The 20,603-nt window shown below is 40.7% G+C and overlaps 1 protein-coding gene across 4 annotated transcripts in view; it reads left to right on the forward strand.

Moving 5' to 3' along the window:
- Positions 1 to 20,603, forward strand: part of slka (STE20-like kinase a) — a 34,789-nt gene that overhangs the window by 10,621 nt on the left and 3,565 nt on the right. Inside the window, exons 4-16 of one of the 4 annotated variants that reach the window (XM_047351321.1) lie at positions 1,048 to 1,197; positions 2,827 to 2,899; positions 3,842 to 4,036; positions 4,224 to 4,305; positions 4,433 to 4,561; positions 6,849 to 8,075; positions 8,159 to 8,289; positions 12,054 to 12,177; positions 12,463 to 12,642; positions 14,416 to 14,508; positions 16,688 to 16,759; positions 19,006 to 19,135; positions 20,471 to 20,595. In XM_047351321.1, the coding sequence (XP_047207277.1) occupies positions 1,048 to 1,197; positions 2,827 to 2,899; positions 3,842 to 4,036; positions 4,224 to 4,305; positions 4,433 to 4,561; positions 6,849 to 8,075; positions 8,159 to 8,289; positions 12,054 to 12,177; positions 12,463 to 12,642; positions 14,416 to 14,508; positions 16,688 to 16,759; positions 19,006 to 19,135; positions 20,471 to 20,595 (2,711 nt within the window). The remainder of the gene's footprint in view (positions 1 to 1,047; positions 1,198 to 2,826; positions 2,900 to 3,841; positions 4,037 to 4,223; positions 4,306 to 4,432; positions 4,562 to 6,848; positions 8,076 to 8,158; positions 8,290 to 12,053; positions 12,178 to 12,462; positions 12,643 to 14,415; positions 14,509 to 16,687; positions 16,760 to 19,005; positions 19,136 to 20,470; positions 20,596 to 20,603) is intronic. The other 3 variants (XM_047351322.1, XM_047351323.1, XM_047351324.1) reach the window with 3 other exon arrangements.

A 20,603-nucleotide genomic window follows, 5' to 3' on the forward strand; every position in this document is an offset into this window, starting at 1 on the left:
TGCTGCTTCTCTGTAGCCCAGGTCAGGCGCTTCTGCCGCTGTTTCTGGTTCAAAAGTGGCTTGACCTGGGGAATGCGGCACCTGTAGCCCATTTCCTGCACACGCCTGTGCACGGTGGCTCTGGATGTTTCTACTCCAGACTCAGTCCACTGCTTCCGCAGGTCCCCCAAGGTCTGGAATCAGTCCTTCTCCACAATCTTCCTCAGGGTCCGGTCACCTCTTCTCGTTGTGCAGCGTTTTCTGCCACACTTTTTCCTTCCCACAGACTTCCCACTGAGGTGCCTTGATACAGCACTCTGGGAACAGCCTATTCGTTCAGAAATTTCTTTCTGTGTCTTACCCTCTTGCTTGAGGGTGTCAATAGTGGCCTTCTGGACAGCAGTCAGGTCGGCAGTCTTACCCATGATTGGGGTTTTGAGTGATGAACCAGGCTGGGAGTTTTAAAGGCCTCAGGAATCTTTTGCAGGTGTTTAGAGTTAACTCGTTGATTCAGATGATTAGGTTCATAGCTCGTTTAGAGACCCTTTTAATAATATGCTAATTTTGTGAGATAGGAATTTTGGGTTTTCATGAGCTGTATGCCAAAATCATCCGTATTAAGACAATAAAAGACCTGAAATATTTCAGTTAGTGTGCAATGAATCTAAAATATATGAATGTTAAATTTTCATCATGACATTATGGAAAATAATTAACTTTATCACAATATGCTAATATTTTGAGAAGGACCTGTAATTCTTGTAGCTCAGGTTTCATAGTTATCCCAGTTCTATGGCCCATGTTTTTGGTCATGTTTTAAGACAACCAACTTGTAAAAAGGAACTTTAGACATAGCTGAAAGTTAACATACTCAACATTAACATACTCTTTGATAAATATCAATTATACACTGTAGTTTGACTTTGATGCATTCAGTCATCGATACAGCGTGACATAAGGTTGGACGTCCATATGCCAATTGGATACCATCGCAGAATCACATTTGATGTGAACCTGTGCAGATGGCCTAGTGTCAGCTTACTGAGTGTGCTTGTTTTTGATCATCAGAACTCGAGAGACCCCTGACGGAGCCCCAGATCCGAGTGGTGTGTAAGCAGATGTTGGAGGCCTTGACATACCTTCATGAAAACAAAGTCATCCACAGAGACTTGAAAGCTGGAAACATCCTCCTCTCCTTGGATGGAGAAGTAAAACTTGGTAAAAACAAATTTTGCAGCTTGATTTAGTGACTTGTACACAGTGGTGAGCTAATGCAGAGGCTTGCAAGAGTATTCTCAGCCCTTGAACCTTTTTGCATTATGTCAAGATACAACTATGAAGTTCAATGCATTTTATTGCGGTTTTATGTGATAGGCTAACAGAAATGCACAGTTGTGAAATAGGATGACAAGAATACTTGGTGTTCTTAAAGTTTTATAAATAATAATTTGAAGTGTGGAGAGCACCATTAAGGTTATAAAACAATATCCTAAGCTTTTAACATCCTATGAAGCTCTATTTAATTCATCATCCAAAAGCAAAAAGAAAACCTGGAAACCAATGGTGACTCTGGACGAGCTGCAGAGAGCCACGACCTCTGAGTAATGGATCTATTAAAGAGCACTTCAGAAAAGCCTTTTTTTGGAGAATGGCAAGAAGGAAGCCATTTTATAAAAGAAAACCATAAGAAGTCAAGTTAAAATTTGCTACAAGCCGGGTAGGAGACAGAGCAATCCTGTGGAAGGTTCTGCCCAGGCGAGACTAAATGTAACTTTTTTTCACTTATATGCGAAATGCTAAAACACTGCACATTACCCTGAATACATCCTCCCCATGGTGAGACATGATGATGCTGTAGGGAGGTTTATTTTAACAGAGACATGGAAGCTGGTCAAACCTAAAGGGAAAATGTATGGGTCTAAATGTAGAAGAGTCATGGATGAAGACATGTTAGAGGCTGCAAAGACTTGAGACTGGAGCTGTGACCATAGACATGCAGCCAGGGCCACAAATAAAATGTTTAGATCATTTTATGTATTAGAATGGCCCAGTCAAAGTCTAGACCTAAATCCATTTCAGAATCTGAGACAAAACTTCAAAATTACTGTAAACAGATGCTCTCCAATTTGTCAGACTGAGTGTTAAGCTATCCTGAAGATGAATGAGCAAAAATCAGTCTTTGTGTGCAAAGCTGAATCTAAACACACATTTAAGACTATTATTTTTAAAATTGTTGATCACCACTAATCATTTTCCTTCATCTTTATAAATATGCAATAGTTTTTGTTGATGTATCACATAAAATCTCAATAAAATTCATTGAAGTGGATGGTTGTAACAAGTCAAAATGTGCAAAACATTCAAGCGGTGCGAATGCTTCCGTAGGGCACTGTACAACCTGTATGGATTCATTGACAGTCTATTCAAAATGTTACAAAGAAAACTAAGTGATGCATTTCCCATGTATTGTTTATACATCACTGATCTGATCACAAAATCAGTTACATCATTTTCCACAAGTATTCATATAACTGCTGTAGCACACATAGCTGCTTTCTGCCTGATGATTCATGTTCTGTAGGCAGAGGGTCATGATGTTAGCTTGGCAAACAATAATTATCAAGCAGGTCACCAGGGATTTGATGATAGATCTTTCACCCTCTAAGCAATGTGAAGAAAAACTAGCTGCAAAGTTAACAGAGCTGATTTATTTAGTTTGACACTGGGAGTTTTTTCCAAAGTCGGTTTGCATAAAGGTCGTTGCTCTTGCTAAAATCATTGGCTGTTTCACTGTATGCTTCAGGTTGATCGAGTCAAAAAAGAATAACAGGTAATTTCTACTTTCAGCTGACTTTGGTGTGTCGGCTAAAAATACCAACACTTTACAGAGAAGAGATTCTTTCATCGGCACTCCATATTGGTGAGTCATGCAGCCTAAATATAGAAAGGCACTCCTTTTTACTTCTGATTAATATCTCATCTCCTGCGGTGGAGTTGCATGTGAAGTAACAGAAAAAGGGATTTATTCTGTTATTTAGATGCATCTATATCAGGGGTGCTCACACTTTTTCAGCATGCGAGCTACTTATAAAACAACCAAGTCAAAAAGATCAACCTACCCACTGCAAGAATGCAAAACATATAACTATTTTCAAATTTATTAAGGATTCTTTGTATGTACAATGTATGTTGATGTACCTTGCATTACTGAATAAGCCAATATTGCACAACACACATAATAAATAATTATTTACATTTTTATTATTACCTGAATTACTTGAGTCAGCTGCTTCAATGAATGCTTATTTTACCATCTCTCCGTCTTGGAAGGACTTATTGTTTTTAATGATGGCGTGACTCACCCGGAACGATGCTTCGGTTGCGGCTTTCGCTTTTGAAGTTTATTGAGTGAAAAATGACTGCTGTCCGGACAACTGGGATTTTAGTTCCTCCACCTTTCTCTTTCTCAGCTGGCTTTTCAGCGGAAAGTCGATGTCGTATTTTCCATGAACAGTCCGAAAATGCCGCTCCACATTTCATGTAATCTGAATGGTTGCCCTGTATGTCACTCAAGTGACGGGATGTTTGATAGGCTGACAAATATTTTTTTTAACGTCACGCTGCGATCGACCAGTACTGCCTCCGCAATTGACCAATAGATCGCGATCGACGTAATGAGCACCCCTGATCTATATGTTGGACATCCTCAGCATTAAATGTTGTTTAGGCTTCTTGTCTTTGCAAGTCTATATAGAATGCATATGTGCAACATTTTAATTGCTTTTTTTCCCCTTTAAAGTTAAAATAAGCCTAAAATCTATTTCTTGCCTTTAATACCCTACTAATTGGCTGAATTTTGAAGGATGGCTCCGGAGGTTGTGATGTGCGAAACTTCCAAAGACCGTCCGTACGACTTCAAGGCTGACATTTGGTCCCTCGGGGTAACGCTCATCGAGCTGGCACAGATCGAGCCGCCCAACCACGAGATGAATCCCATGAGGGTGTTGCTGAAAATAGCCAAGGCCGAGCCGCCCACTCTGATGCACCCCTCTCGCTGGTGAGATGGTTTAATTTGGAGAAGAAAGGAGGTGGCACCGGAATGATAACAGATTGGAGATAAAGGATATCATCTTATTTGTTTTATGTGAACAGTGTGTTATGGAAAGCTGCAAGGGGAAAAAATATAATTTTGTTTTTGTGTTTTAGCAGTGAAGTACCTCATCCTTTCGCATATTTCATAACAGGTCACCAGAATTTATTGACTTCCTGCGGAGAGCGCTGGACAAAAATGTGGACAACAGGTGGAGTTCAACACAGCTTCTGCAGGTTAGTTTAATGTTCAACGTTGCTTTTCACACCTCTACTTTGTCAGCTGATCTAATATTTGCATCATACAGAAAAACGTTTCTGTTTTGTGTTAACTTTCTCCTTTTGTCACCTTTGGGGCATGTAGCATCCTTTTGTGACCAGTGTGACAGATAGCAGACCTCTTAGAGAGCTTATAGCTGAAGCCAAAGCTGAAGTCACAGAAGAGATTGAAGATGGCAAAGAAGAGGAGGAGGAAGAACCTGAAACTCCTGCGGTGGGTCATTTTATGGTTTTTATGAGTAGAATGAGCATTCTACTGTTTACACTTTGCAGCAAGAATAGGGACTAAAAGCGTGGTAAGATGCAGCAAAGGGGAAGTGAAAAATAAATACAGGTCCTTCTCAAAAAATTAGCATATTGTGATAAAGTTAATTATTTTCCATAATATCATGATGAAAATTGAACATTCATATATTTTAGATTCATTGCACACTAACTGAAATATTTCAGGTCTTTTATTGTCTTAATACGGATGATTGTGGCATACAGCTCATGAAAACCCAAAATTCCTTTCTCACAAAATTAGCATATTTCATCCGACCAATAAAAGAAAAGTGTTTTTAATACAAAAAACGTCAACCTTCAAATAATCATGTACAGTTATGAACTCAATACTCGGTCGGGAATCCTTTTGCAGAAATGACTGCTTCAATGCGGCGTGGCATGGAGGCAATCAGCCTGTGGCACTGCTGAGGTCTTATGGAGGCCCAGGATGCTTCGATAGCGGCCTTTAGCTCATCCAGAGTGTTGGGTCTTGAGTCTCTCAACGTTCTCTTCACAATATCCCACAGATTCTCTATGGGGTTCAGGTCAGGAGAGTTGGCAGGCCAATTGAGCACAGTGATACCATGGTCAGTAAACCATTTACCAGTGGTTTTGGCACTGTGAGCAGGTGCCAGGTCGTGCTGAAAAATGAAATCTTCATCTCTATAAAGCTTTTCAGCAGATGGAAGCATGAAGTGCTCCAAAATCTCCTGATAGCTAGCTGCATTGACCCTGCCCTTGATAAAACACAGTGGACCAACACCAGCAGCTGACACGGCACCCCAGACCATCACTGACTGTGGGTACTTGACACTGGACTTCTGGCATTTTGGCATTTCCTTCTCCCCAGTCTTCCTCCAGACTCTGGCACCTTGATTTCTGAATGACATGCAGAATTTGCTTTCATCCGAGAAAAAGTACTTTGGACCACTGAGCAACAGTCCAGTGCTGCTTCTCTGTAGCCCAGGTCAGGCGCTTCTGCCGCTGTTTCTGGTTCAAAAGTGGCTTGACCTGGGGAATGCGGCACCTGTAGCCCATTTCCTGCACACGCCTGTGCACGGTAGCTCTGGATGTTTCTACTCCAGACTCAGTCCACTGCTTCCGCAGGTCCCCCAAGGTCTGGAATCGGCCCTTCTCCACAATCTTCCTCAGGGTCCGGTCACCTCTTCTCGTTGTGCAGCGTTTTCTGCCACACTTTTTCCTTCCCACAGACTTCCCACTGAGGTGCCTTGATACAGCACTCTGGGAACAGCCTATTCGTTCAGAAATTTCTTTCTGTGTCTTACCCTCTTGCTTGAGGGTGTCAATAGTGGCCTTCTGGACAGCAGTCAGGTCGGCAGTCTTACCCATGATTGGGGTTTTGAGTGATGAACCAGGCTGGGAGTTTTAAAGGCCTCAGGAATCTTTTGCAGGTGTTTAGAGTTAACTCGTTGATTCAGATGATTAGGTTCATAGCTCGTTTAGAGACCCTTTTAATAATATGCTAATTTTGTGAGATAGGAATTTTGGGTTTTCATGAGCTGGATGCCAAAATCATCCGTATTAAGACAATAAAAGACCTGAAATATTTCAGTTAGTGTGCAATGAATCTAAAATATATGAATGTGAAATTTTCATCATGACATTATGGAAAATAATTAACTTTATCACAATATGCTAATATTTTGAGAAGGACCTGTAGGTAAATCATGTTTAAGTTTGGGATTGAATAGGATTCATTTGACTGGATCATTTTCTGAATAAGTATGGAAAAGTGAAAATTGAGTATTGAAAAAAATGTAATTAGCAGAATATATATTATATTCCTTTATCTAAAACGTGATACACATTTCTGGAAATAAAGTTAATTTTTACATTATTTTATATTGAAATAATGGCATTTATCTTTAATTTGCCACATCACAACATGAGTTTCTGTCCCACTGCTTTTTCTAGCCTCTAAATCCTTTTTTGTTCTGCGTTTAAATTGCATTGAGGGTTCTTTAACGGGGTTCGGTTGAGAGGCCAAAAAAACATGTGGTTTAAAAGTTATGTGAAGGTTGCACATTTTATTACAAATTTCTTGTTATCGCAACATCACAGTATGTAATGTGCATATCCACAAGAACTGCCTGGACTGTGATATGTTTTGATGCACTTGTTGTTTAATGCTGCATAAAAATTTTCAGAAGATCAAGAAGGTGGTAAAGTCATATTTCCAACCATTTTAAACACATTTGTATTTCTTTATCCATCAGGCAGGTCCTGGCCACAAAAGAGCACCATCAGATGTCAGCATGGCCAGCTCAGAAGAGGACAAAGTCCCACCCACTCCCTCCACCCTGGAATCTGTTACAGAAAAGACTGAAGCTGAGCCTGTCGAAGACCAGACCAGCGAAAAGCTCTCTGATGAGGGACTTGGAACGAGTGAAGTAGACAAGACGGAGGAGGAGAAGCTCAATGAAGTTTCTGCCAGTTATGAAGATCTGGCCCCTGGACCAATGGAGACAAGCAAGGACTTGACTTCACAAGATTCTGCAAAGGCTAAACTAGATGGAAATCAAACCGAGGAGATTGGTAAGACTGCAGAGTCAAAGCCAGAGGAACCTGTAGATTCCTCAAAGTGTCCCTCAGAAGTTGAAGGAACTGAGGTACAGAAGGCTGAGAAGACTGAGAAAATGGAAATACAGAAGGAAACGACCCAAGAAACAAAAGACGAAAAGAAGAAAGATCAAGATAAACAAAAAGCAGATGAAGATTCAGTGGAAACACAAGAAATCCCTGAAGACACAGCAACAGAAAGAAAAACTAAATCAGAAGAAGTAGGAGAGGGTGAAGAAGAAAGCCAAGATTTATATGAGGAGACCCATGAACACAAAGTGACAGAGGACACAATCGAAAACATCAACAATGAGACAGTTGAAATTGTAGACACAAATAATATACAATCAAATGTAATAGAAACAAATATAAACAGCAAGGCTAGTGTGGAGGAGTCTTCTGCCGAGGCTGTATTAGAAAACAAAACCACAGAAAATCCGTCTGAGGAGACAAAAGACGAAATCCCTGAGGAGTCAGAGCAGCCAAACCAAGAAAATCAGAGCAGAGCGGAGGATGAACTACAAGAACAAGCACCAATGAATCTTCTGGCCAATGAATCTAATCAAGTCAGTGATGATGTCAAAATCATGCCAGAAGTTTCTGACCAAAGAATTAGCTGTCAGGATGTCTCTGTTAAGGAAGATGGAGAAAAAGTAGCTCTTGCAGATGAGGTCACCTCCCAGGATGGCATCTCTGTCCAGGAGAGTGAAACTGATTCAGAAAGCAGGATGGAGCATGGAAGCCCCGCTGTGATGAAGTCAGACACGGAGAAGGACTCTGACTCTGGAAGCAGCTCTGCTGCAGACAGCAACAGCCTCGACCTCAATCTGTCCATTTCTAGCTTCCTATCCAAAAGCAAAGAAGGGGGTTCTATATCTATGCAGGTAATACTACCTGCTCCTCAGACTCTGTTACTCTATTAAGTTCTTGTTGTTCTTGCCTAAAACTATCTCTGTATGTTTGTTAGGAGTCAAAACGTCAGAAGAAGACTCTGAAGAAGACCCGGAAGTTCATGGTAGATGGTGTGGAGGTCAGCGTGACGACGTCAAAGATAGTGACAGATAACGACACCAAAAGTGAGGAGATGAGGTTCTTGAGGTACGCCTGGATCCAGTCTGCTTGACACACTGTTCAATCTAAATTCAGGACACGACCCGTTTAACGTTCCTGTCTCCTCTAAATAGCTCTCATTCATTTCACAACTCCCACAATGTGTTACACACGTCAGATGCTTCATGTTACTTGATTCATGTTACTGTCATCTCTAATTTTGTTTTAAAGATACAACACTCACTGTGCAGGTTCTGTCTGTTGAGTGACATAGTCTGGTGAAAATATTTCTGACCTTGGAACTTTTTTCACATTTTGTTACATAACAAAAGGTTCTATGTGATAAAACGGCACATTATTGGGAAGAAGGAAAATGAAAGTTGGGTCTTAACATTTTTACAAATAAAAATTTTAATAATGTTGTATTCAACTCCCCTTACTCTGATAGCCCTAAATAAAACCCATTACACCCAATGACCTTCAAAAGTCCCCTAATTAGTAAATAGTTCATCTGTGATTTAATCTCAGTATTTATCCAGTTGTTCTGTGAAAGCTTTGGTTTGTTGGAGAACATCAGTGAACAACCTGCATCATGAAGACCAAGAAACGCAGCAGACAGGTCAGAGAGTATGGGAAAGTTTTAAGCAGGGTTTGAAGATATCTGCGGACACTGTTCAATCCTCTGCAAACTGGGAGTGTGGCACGACTGCAAATCCATCAAGACATTGTGTAGCGGTATTATGGAATCAGAGTTTGAAACATTCTTTCTGGGCTGCCAGCCAGGTCTCTCTCCTGACATACAGGGGTTGGACAATGAATCTGAAACAGCTGACATTTTAGTGTGGGAGGTTTCATGGCTAAATTGGACCAGCCTGGCAGCCAGTCTTCATTGATTGCACATTGCACCAGTAAGAGCAGAGTGTGAAGGTTCAATCAGCAGGGTAAGAGCACAGTGATGCTCAAAATATTGAAATGCACACAACATTATGGGTGACATACCAGAGTTCAAAACAGGACAAATTGTTGCTGCACGTCTTGCTGGCGCATCTGTGACCAAGACAGCAAGTCTTTGTGATGTATCAAGAGCCACGGTATCCAGGGTAATGTCAGCATACCACCAAGAAGGACGAACCACATCCAACAGGATTAACTGTGGACGCAAGAGGAAGCTGTCTGAAAGGGATGTTCGGGTGCTAACCCGGATTGTATCCAAAAAACATAAAACCACGGCTGCCCAAATCACGGCAGAATTAAAGGTGCACCTCAACTCTCCTGTTTCCACCAGAACCGTCCGTCGGGAGCTCCACAGGGTCAATATACACAGCTGGGCTGCTATAGCCAAACCTTTGGTCACTCATACCAATGCCAAACGTTGGTTTCAATGGTGCAAGAAGCGCAAATCTTGGGCTGTGGACAATGTGAAACATGTATTGTTCTCTGATGAGTCCACCTTTACTGTTTTCCCCACATCAGGGAGAGTTACGGTGTGGAGAAGCCCCTAAGAAGTGTACCACCCAGACTGTTGAATGCCCAGAGTGAAGCATGGGGGTGGATCAGTGATGGTTTGGGCTGCCATATCATGGCATTCCCTTGGCCCAATACTTGTGCTAGATGGGCGCGTCACTGCCAAGGACTACCGAACCATTCTTGAGGACCATGTGCATCCAATGGTTCAAACATTATATCCTGAAGGCGGTGCCGTGTATCAGGATGACAATGCACCAATACACACAGCAAGACTGGTGAAAGATTGGTTTGATGAACATGAAAATGAAGTTGAACATCTCCCATGGCCTGCACAGCCACCAGATCTAAATATTATTGAGCCACTTTGGGGTGTTTTGGAGGAACAAGTCAGGAAATGTTTTCCTCCACCAGTATCACGTAGTGACCTGGCTACTATCCTGCAAGAAGAATGGCTTAAAATCCCTCTGACCACTGTGCAGGACTTGTATATGTCATTCCCAAGACGAATTGACGCTGTATTGGCTGCAAAAGGAGGCCCTACACCATACTAATAAATTATTGTGGTCTAAAACCAGGTGTTTCAGTTTCATTGTCCAACCCCTGTATTTATTATTCAATCCAAAAGCCCGCACAAGGGAAAAAATGCAAAGACATGCTCATCACCGGAAACATGATTAAGAATAACCCAACAACCACAATTTTCAATTGTCCACAGCAAAAACAACAAAAATCAATAATGGTCCATACAATAAGAAATTAACTCTTCACTTAAAGGACATGGCTCAGGTTTTCCTCAGTTCAGACAAAAAAAATAAGCCAGTCCAGGATTTTCCTCTCGCCAGTCCAATCCATCCAAAAAACTAATAGAAGGAAAAAACTCCACTTCGTGTTTTTTTTTTATCCACGCACAAGGAAGCAAAAAACAAACACTGTGCTCGGCAGCACATAAAGTTAGGCAACCTGTATCAGCATCTTTAAGCTGACAGGTTGTTTTGTCACTCACGGTACCGGTGTTATGAAACACTCGATCCAAATGGTGAGTTTTTGATGTGAGCCAGACGAACTCTCAGGTAATCCAAGATCTGCTTCTGTTGTCTCACAAACTGTCAATGCCACACACTCCACTGCCACGCATCAGTTCTCCCAGCGGCGTTCCAACCGGAAACAACGCTTTTCGTGCCGGAGGACGCATGTCATAAAAAAAGAAATGGGCGTGGAGGTGAACAAAATGCGTGTCCAATCAGGCCGCCACAATGGCTGTCCACCAATACTACCAGGCTGGACATGGAAAGCATTGATTAGAGAAGCAGCCAAGTGGCCCACAGTAACTCTGGAGGAGTGTCAGAGATCCACAGCTCAGGTGCGAGAATCTATCAACCAGACTGAGTTGTGAACTTCACGAATCTGGCCTTTTACAGAACGGTGGCATCAAAAAAGTCATTGTTAAATGAAAGCCAAAAGAAGTCTCATTGGCAGTTTGCTACAAAGCCATGTAGGGAACTCTGTAAACACGTGGAAGAACGATCTCTGGTCTGATGGGAGCAGAAGTTACATTTTTAACCTACATTCAGAATCCCTTGAATGGAAGGGATACTTAACATGGTGGTGGCAGAACCTGGCTGTTGTGATGCTTTTTGTCCGCAGGAAACGATAAGCATATGATAGGAGGGTGGATGGAGCTAAAAACAGGGCAATCATGACAGAAAACTTGTTACAGGCTTTAGAGCTTTAAAACCCTGTATGGAGGTTCAGCTTCCAGCCAGACATCCCTAAAAATGCAGCCATTGCTGCAATGGAATGGATTAGATCATATTCATGTGTTAGAGTGGACCAGTCCAAGTCCAGACCTGAATCCAATTCAGAATTTGTAGCAAGACTTGATGTTTACAGATGTTCTCTATTCAGTCTGACTAAGCTTGAACTAACTTAAAGAGAGGAATGGGCAAAATGTTCAAAACAACTCTATCCCAAACATTCAGGTTTTATTTATAAACCATTTTGAAAACCCTATATCATTCCTCTTTACATGTATGCAGGAGTTCATGTTGGTCAGTCATAAAATCCTCATTAAATCCACTGGAGTTTGTTGACATCATGAAATATATAAAAACTCAACAGGAGTCATTACTATTTTAAAGCACCATATGTTTTGTATAAGGTAAATATGAATACGATTAGAGTACTGGTTTAAAAAGATTGACCCCAGAAAAGTGAAATCTGGTAAATAATCTTTTATTTATATATATAATTAGCAAATCAGTCCGTTTGTTGCATGTTTGTAACTTTTTGCATCTAAAGTTAACCGTTGTGCTAATCTGATAACTCATTTTGCGCGGCTTCTTCAGGCGGCAGGAACTGAGAGAGCTTCGCCTTCTTCAGAAAGAGGAGCAAAGGGCCCAGCAGGAGCTGAGCAATAAGCTGCAGCAGCAGAGAGAGCAAATCTACCGGCGCTTTGAACAGGAAACTAGTGTGAGTCAGTTTGTTTCTACCGATAGTGGCGTGATGTATCTTTTTCCTTTTCTCAGTTTTCTTCCTTCTCTTTTTGGCCAACTCCTCCAAAATTAGCTACAAAATTTATTCAAGGGCCCATCCGCTAATCTGTAGCATTTACGATTTGGAAAAAACAGTAATATATTATTCATATTATTATTGTTAATTGTAAAACAATGTTAACTCCATTATCTGAAAGCAATTAAATCTTGGACTGCGGGTAGTTGTGTACATACAGCCATCTCTTCCTATTTGCTATGACAGGCAAAGAAACGTCAGTATGACCAAGAAGTGGAAAACCTTGAGAAGAAGCAGAAGCAGACGATTGAGCGACTGGAACAGGATCATACCAGCCGGCTCCGAGACGAAGCCAAACGCATCAAAGCAGATCAGGACAAAGAGCTGTCCAAGTTCCAGAACATGCTGAAGAACAGGAAGAAGGAGGTACGGACCTGCATGGCAGCTTGTGTCTGGGGTCGGCTAATTTCTAGCATCTGCATGTCATATGGAGCTTTTTAACAGATCTTGTTGAGCAACGTAACTGTGATTCAGTTTGTTTTGTTTTGCTAATCCTGTGGGAGTGCCGTGGCCAGCTGCTCTGCCTGTTGGTGTGTGTGCAAATGGTTGCTGCAGACCAGCTCTACCCTTTCTCCTAAAAGCTCCCTTATCCATTTTGTCGTATCAGTCTTAATCTGCCTAACGTTTCTGCTGCTTCTCTACTCTTCTGGTTGCCTCCTGAGAAATGGGGGTGTTTGTCCTTTAAAGGCTTTTAATAAAGTTCAGTCCTACTGTAGTTCCTGCCTTTTCTTACCTCTTTAGCAGGCTTTGCTTATTTTGCTGGGTGCTTTAGGTCTGCTCAGAGTTTTGAAGATTTGCTGTGATGCAGCTTTTATTTTTCTTCCTTGGTGCTTCTGTTGCGCTTTGTTGTTACCTGCTGGTTATTGTGCTGCTTCTATTTTTTCTTTTAATTTCAACATGCAAATGTGAGCAACTGCATACTTAATAAGTCAGTAGTTTGTTTATAAAATGTATTTGTTGTTTAGACTTGTAATCTGCATATTGAACTAACCATGTCTGTTCTATGAGTGTGTGAGTTTGCATTGGTTATGGGATGGTCAATGTCATTATATCTTTAAAGGTGTTTGGGTCTCTTTGGGTTAGATAATTCTAGCCTTGCACCAGAGTAACTGATATGGAATTAAATTAATTAATATATCTGTAATAATTAGTCTACTGTTAACGTGTTATAACAAATCCTTAGTCATATTTCAACAGAAACGTTATTTGTGTAAATCTGGCTACGCTTTGGTGAGTTATAGTCATTAGATTGGCGATACAATAGAAATGATTATTTGAATATAGTTGATGTAAAAAGTGTGCATACCCCTGTTAACATGACAGGCTTTTAGGTTTTAAAAGCATGGTCACCATAGATGCAACTGGATACAATTATATGATCAAATCATGTAAACAAATTGCTAAAACAAGTAATAATTCGCTGTGATGCAGAAAAATGAAATCCCTCCTCGTCTTCAGCTTTCTGTTAAAGGTTTCAAGCCACACTTGAGTGGTTTGGAAAAGCTACCTTTTGAAATTCATATAGTTCTGTATTTGATGCTGAAACTGAACCACAAACTGCATCAGCGTTGTGGTTCAATTTCAGTGTTAGTTTAGGGTGCATATGCAACTTATGGATCAGGTCATTGAAGCTCTTCCCTAGAACAGATCAGTTTTTCTAGTTGAAATATGGAAGAGGTTTCATCATTTTAAAAGGTGTTTGTACACTTTTGAGATCCACGTGTTATTCATTGTTGTACATAAAGTTAGCTTAGTCTGTATTTGGTTGGAAGCTAAGTATTCATTATTCCACGTCAGTTACTCATTTTCTTGAATCTCGTCGGTCAGAACATTCAGACCTGCGGCTGTGGTGGACGTAATCAAATGCAAACATAATGAGGCCTTTTCTGGGACTAACATCTTCTGGCATGCATCAGTCAAACCCTTGTTTTCACATCTATATATTATGCAGTACAGTCTTACACAAAAACACAACGGGTGAGACGGAGGGGAGGAAATTAGCATGTTGGCGTCAAATCTGTTGGTGGCTGGATGCTGTAATTCTTCTCTCAAAGAGGGCCGTGCATGTTGTTGGCCAGCTTTGTCAGATTTTAAGAACAATACGGCATCAACTAGTTTCTGCATACTCACGTGCTGTAGGCCATTCAGGAAGTCGGAGAGTCACCCAAACACATGAGAAAAGAGCTCATGAAACGAATAAAAGAGGACCTGTCGCTCCTCCAGACTGCAGAGGTAAATCCTTCCTGTCCGAGACACGACTTTCTGTATTTCTACTTTTATTCTCTTTCTGACTTAATGAATGTGATTTCTGTTTGCCTACCTTTTAAGCATTATTCCCATTCTTAATAAAGTGTTGGCCACATTTATTGGCATCTGCTGGTGAAGATATAAAACAACTTGTGCTGCAGTGACGTAAGCTTACACTGAAGCATTCAGGTCCAGCCTTTAACCTGAGTACATCTAAATGTAACAGAAGCATATTTTTATTTAGTTAATTCATTTCTGGGAATGTCAAGTAATTCATAAGAGTCTGTTTAAATGGGATGTATATTTGACAATACATGGAGGACGGTTTCTTCTAGCCAGGGGCCACTAGGCTGGAGGATCTACATTTATCTCGCCACCATAGAGAGTGTGGAGGATGGTAAGAGAGGTAAAACAAAATAGCCATTGCTCACTGTTGGAGAAAACAAGATGCAAAAAGTTCAGTCCCCATGACAACCATTAGGTGCCATCTACTGACCAGTTGTTCTGGAAAGATGGGAGATAACTCCCTTTTCTGACCTGCCATCACATATTTAGGAAGCTTACAAAATGTTATGGGACTTTCGCTAGAGTTGGGGCTTTTTTTTTTTTAGATGAGTCTAAACTTTGAGCTTTCAGAAACAAATGGTTAGGGTCTGGTGTGAAAACATCTGTGTCCACAGTCAAGTATGGTGGAGGATCTGTGATGATGTGTCTTTCTCTTCCAAAGGCCCTCGAAACTTTGTTGAAGAGCAAAGCACCATGGATATGTTTGAAAAGCATTATGGACCACTGAGATGGGTCTTTCAGCAGGATAATGTTCCATAACATACAGGCAAATAAACAAATAAGAATTACGTTCTTACGGGTTTTATAAATTATTGACAGCAGGAGTACCAACAATTCTCAGTTTTTGAAACCCAGTTAAAACAAATATTTGTTTATTCTTTATTTAAATAGATATTCTCAACTCAAATAAAATGATCTATTTTATGTTTGTTTTTCACATCTTCAGCAGGGGTGCCAACAAATGTGACCTGCACTGTCTATTCTCTATTTTTAGAGTTCTAACATTTTAACCATTGAAGTTGACTTTAGCTGTGCAGTGTAACTCAGGTGGATGCAGACAAAGAGCAGAGTAACTGGGTTCAGTGGTTATTGTGTAATTATTGTGTCTGAGCTTATTGTCCAGATTCCTGAATTACAGTTCTGGAAGAATTCAGGTTTTTGTTGCTGGCTTTCATTGAGCTATATGTTGAATAATCAGCACAGTATTGCTGTGGTTTACATTAAACTACATTGTGGAATTGGTCCTGATTTTCTGCTATTATCTATGTAAAATGGCAAAGGGCAAATGATTGATCTTTATATTTAAGTCGTTTGATTGAAATGTCCTTTAATGCAATAGACAATCTATCATTTACATGTTTTTTAAATGTATTAGAAGTTTATTTTAGTGTTTAGTCATGTGTTATGGTAATTTGCTTCAAAATTTGGATTCAAAATAGGTTGCCATTCAAAATTGGGATAATAATTTTAGTATTGCTGTGGTTTTGAATAAAATGTCTTGTATAAAATAGTCAAGAAGCGGCCACATAAACTGACTGCAGTATTGTTGCTCTTTTTGCCTGCTTCTGCCATTTTAGACAACGGTACACTTGTAAGAGGAGATCATGTAGGTCTTGATGGACCCTTTAATGGCCTTAGTCTACCAACATCTCTAGAAGACTTGAAGTGTTTTTAGCAGGAGACATCCATACTGAAAACACTTTCCAAATGTTGCCTGCCTAACCAGACTGAGTCCTTCTTTTCTCATAAACATTGTAGGTTATAATGCTCCCATTAGCTTGTAGCATTAAAAATAATAAATACTGGTCCTTTGCATGCTGGATTCAAAAAGGAGCTGAAAGCTATTAGCTGCTATAAAGCATGGCGTTATTAGAAGTGCTTCAATAACTAATTAATTGGCTACCTCCTAACATTTAACCAGAGCAGTACCCCACACATTAAGCTGCCTGACATTCCTAAAGTGGAAAACCCAAGTGTTACATAACTCTGTAGAAACTGGTGCGTGTGTGTGTTGGTGGGTGAGAGAGAAATCCTCAGCCTGCCGTGTGCCGTGTGTCCCTGTGATCAAGGCGAGTGCGCTGTGTGCTCTCCTCCGCAGGCAGTGGCCCAGGTTATGATACAGTCTTTTCAGTTATCCTCATGCGCACTCTTCAACGCTCAGATGCAGGATGTAAGTGCCCCCACCTCTTCCACCCACCCCACTTTCTCTCAGCCTCTGGCCCATACTTAGATGTGTGTGAAGTTCAGTGACAGGATCGTTTGTGATAGTTCACTTGTACTTTGAGAACTACACATATAAGCATGGGCGGCGTTGGGCTTGCAGTATCTTTTTGATGTTTTTGTTTTCCGTATTTGAGTGTTGTCATCACTGTATTTGTGCAGTGGACCTTTCTCCCTTTCCTGCTCAGTATTTCTCCTTCACCAGTCCACAAATGTTCTACATCTGGTTTGTGTAATGTACATGGTATTTATATTGTGTGCGTAAAACTGGATCATGTTTGGCTTTAATATGCTGGTTGTGCAGGTCTGAGCTCTTCTGTCTGAATACATATTTGTATTGGGGAAGCAATTATACAGAGACTACCTAAAGGGTGCCTGAACGTCATTGATATGATAATACTGGATGTTTAAAGCAGTCTGATTGGATTACTGTAAAATGACAAACAGTTCTGTGCCTAAATGTTGTCTACCAAAGCAAATAGTCTTGTGGTGAAAGAATTCAAAACTAGAGATGCATCAATCAGATTTTTTTTTTCCCCCTATTGTCTGAATAAATTGAAAATATAACTGTCTAAACAATTAAATGTTTATTATATAACAAAACCTGATTTATTTCAAAACATAAAAAAAAAATGTTACAGAGCAGTCTAAACCCAAATTAAAAGCAGTACTTCAGAAGACGGATCATTGCTCACTTTTCTTTTATTTGCACTCCTGAAGATGTCATGCATAATGTCAGAAGATCTTACTGTCCAACCAAATATTTTATAGAAAAAAAGCACTGATGTGCTGTTGTGTGTTAGATTGTCCAAACAGCCTTAAGAATCGGTTTTATCCTGATCGATCATCAGTTATTAATATTATGAACAGGGGCTTTGTCACTGTGTGTGAGAGATGGAGGGGAGCAGTCTGCATTACATAGCTCTGCAGGTTAACTGGATTTCACAATTATTTTAAAGCAGAAGACAGTATGATTACAAAGTTGAAATGTATATTACTGATCCAGGCATTTAGCATTAATAACAGCTGTCACTGTGTGTATGCCTTGTAGAGCAGGGAAGTCCAACTCCAGTCCTCAAAGGTCGGTGTCCCGCAGGTTTGTGTCCCTGCTCCAGCACAGCTCATTCAGATGACTGAATTACCTACTTAGCATGTCACCTAGCTCTGCAGAGGCCTTTTAACGCCCCATTCATTTGATTTAGTCGTGTTAAATCAGGGCAACGTCTAACCCATGCTGGACAGTGGCCCTTCAGGGCACCATTAGGCTAGAGTAAGTAGAACCTTACCTTTACTGTGACATTTCTTAAGAGTTGCTAACATTTCCTTATTCAGCACGTCCCAACACAGATTTAATTAAAACAACTTGCCTTTATTTTGCTTCCTGGATAAACAGCACACAAGCCTCCATGGAAAACATAGTGCCATTCTTACTTCTCTAATTAACTTCTGGGCTTCCTCTGTTCGACTTTATTTTTAAACACTGAACTGATGCTGAAAATAGCCGAGTCTTCCTTGCTTAGGATCAACGGCCGCAACAAACATTGTTGCTTTCTGCTCGACTTGTTGGCACTTTTGCGAGGTGCATTCGCTGGTCAGAAAAAAAAGATCAAATTTTTAGTATTCAAACAGCCGATCAAAAATTAAATCAGGCAATTCTGGTTGCCAGCTGATTTCCTGTTGCAGCTCTACTCAAAAGCTTTTTACTACACAGTATGCAATCGTAGATAAGTAATACATCTAGAAACTACAAATTGCAACCACATATTTAAAGATTACAAATGCTAAAATAAAATTCTGTCTCCTGATGTAGACATTTAACAATAATTCTGCAAATCCTCATACGTTGTGTTTTCATGTTTGTGGTTTTGAAGTGTGGCCGGCTCATAAATGATGAAAACAGACGTAGGTTGTATGCTGGGATCTGGACAGTGTGAACATCAGTGTAGGTCTTTTCCTCTGAACCTGTTTTTTTCACTCTCCTTCTGGATCATTGTCATCCATGATGTCCGTCTCCTCTTTTCGGTCCAGTTGATGATGTGACACTGCAGTGCTCTGTGTTGGACTGAGTTTGAAGTGGATGTTATATAATTAGATTTTATGATGCTTGGATCTGTATTTGTACTGTGACATTTCATTGGACTTATTTTTGGGTCTGGCTGCTCCTCACCGCTTCTCCTGTTCTCTGTGGCTCCTCAGGAGCAGGAGTTTCTGCAGAAGCAGCAGCAGGAGCTGGACGGAGCTCTGAAGAAAATCATCCAGCAGCATAAACTAGAAATAGCCACCATTGAGAGAGACTGTCTCAACCACAAACAGCAGTTACTGCGAGGTAAGGAGACCGAGGAGGAGCAGTGACATCTGGACTAGTTCCACAGCTTATAGTAGCTGTGGAACCTGCAGAGGTTTTTCACAATGTCTGCATTTTGTTTTAGTTACAGGGAGATGCTGCTTGTTTTTCTCTTTTCTGTCACACTTTTCAGATCATGCTACATTAGATTACAGCTTGTAACAAGGCAAACAACTGAGTTTCATCTGTTTTCTGACACACAAAGGGCAAATATTACCGATGTAATATAAATATCCTTGAAAGGTTTATTTCAGTCATTCCATCGAAGAAACTCATATATTCTATAGATATTATGCACAAAGTGATGTTTTGATGTTAATGTCCCACAGCTAATGAAACTTAAAACTCTTTTTGTAAAAAGAAATACATCAAAAATAAAAATAAAAAACTATTTTGATCCAGACGTGGCCACCTACTAACACATATGCCTATGTACTGTACAGTTCATGTTCTTAACACCTGGTTGAGGCTTTTTCTGCATGAATTACTGCATCAATGCAGCGCGGCATGGAAGCGATCAGCCTGTGGCTCTGCTGAGGTCGGTTGAGGACGCCAGGTTGCTTTGATGTTGCCTTGAAGCACGGTGGTACCATAGTCATTACACCAGATATTGGTACCTGTGGCAGTGTGGGCAGGTACCAAGTCTTGCTGGAAAATGAAATGAGCATCTCCATAAAGCTGCTCAGCAGGAGGAAGCATGAAGTCCTGCGTTGACCACACCCTGTGAATCTTTCCCAAATTCCTAAATTCATTCCTCTCAAGGCTGGGTAGCAGCTACTAGGGATGACCTCCTTTTGTGGTTTACCTTCTTTGACTGTCTGCTGGAAAACTGTCTACTCAGCAGTTTTCCTAGTGTAATGTAGGCCTTAGCCTGGCTGTTACCTCACAGTTCTGTTCGAAAAATCATGATTTATTGGCCTTATGTTCAAATTTCCATCTGAATTTTGGGTTTTCATTGAGTTTCACATCTTGAATAGAAATACAGAAACATGTTAACTTTCTAATATTCTAATTTATTGAGATGCATTTGTAATTTAACTGCAGTTCCACACGTTTCTTTTGATGCACTGTCGGAGTGAACGGGAAGCCTTTCGATGTTGCTCTTTTTGCCTTCAGTGTATGTAAACAAAGACCCTGAAATGCAGCCGCATGGGAACCCACTGGTTCTGTACGAGCAGACATGTTGCAGCCTGTCCAACATGCTGCCTCTGTTTTTTATTTTTGTCTTGAAATACGTCACCAACCAACATGTTGGCTAATCAGAACACATCCGTAGCCTTCCCGTCACGTTCTTGCGTGTTCCTATGTGTTCTGTAGCACGAGAGGCAGCGATGTGGGAGCTGGAGGAGCGCCACCTGCAGGAGAAACACCAGCTGTTCAAGCAGCAGCTGAAAGACCAGTACTTCATGCAGAGACATCAGCTGCTAAAACGACATGAAAAAGTAACAGA

This window comes from Girardinichthys multiradiatus, chromosome 22, assembly GCF_021462225.1.
Source record: "Girardinichthys multiradiatus isolate DD_20200921_A chromosome 22, DD_fGirMul_XY1, whole genome shotgun sequence".
NCBI lineage: Eukaryota > Metazoa > Chordata > Actinopteri > Cyprinodontiformes > Goodeidae > Girardinichthys > Girardinichthys multiradiatus.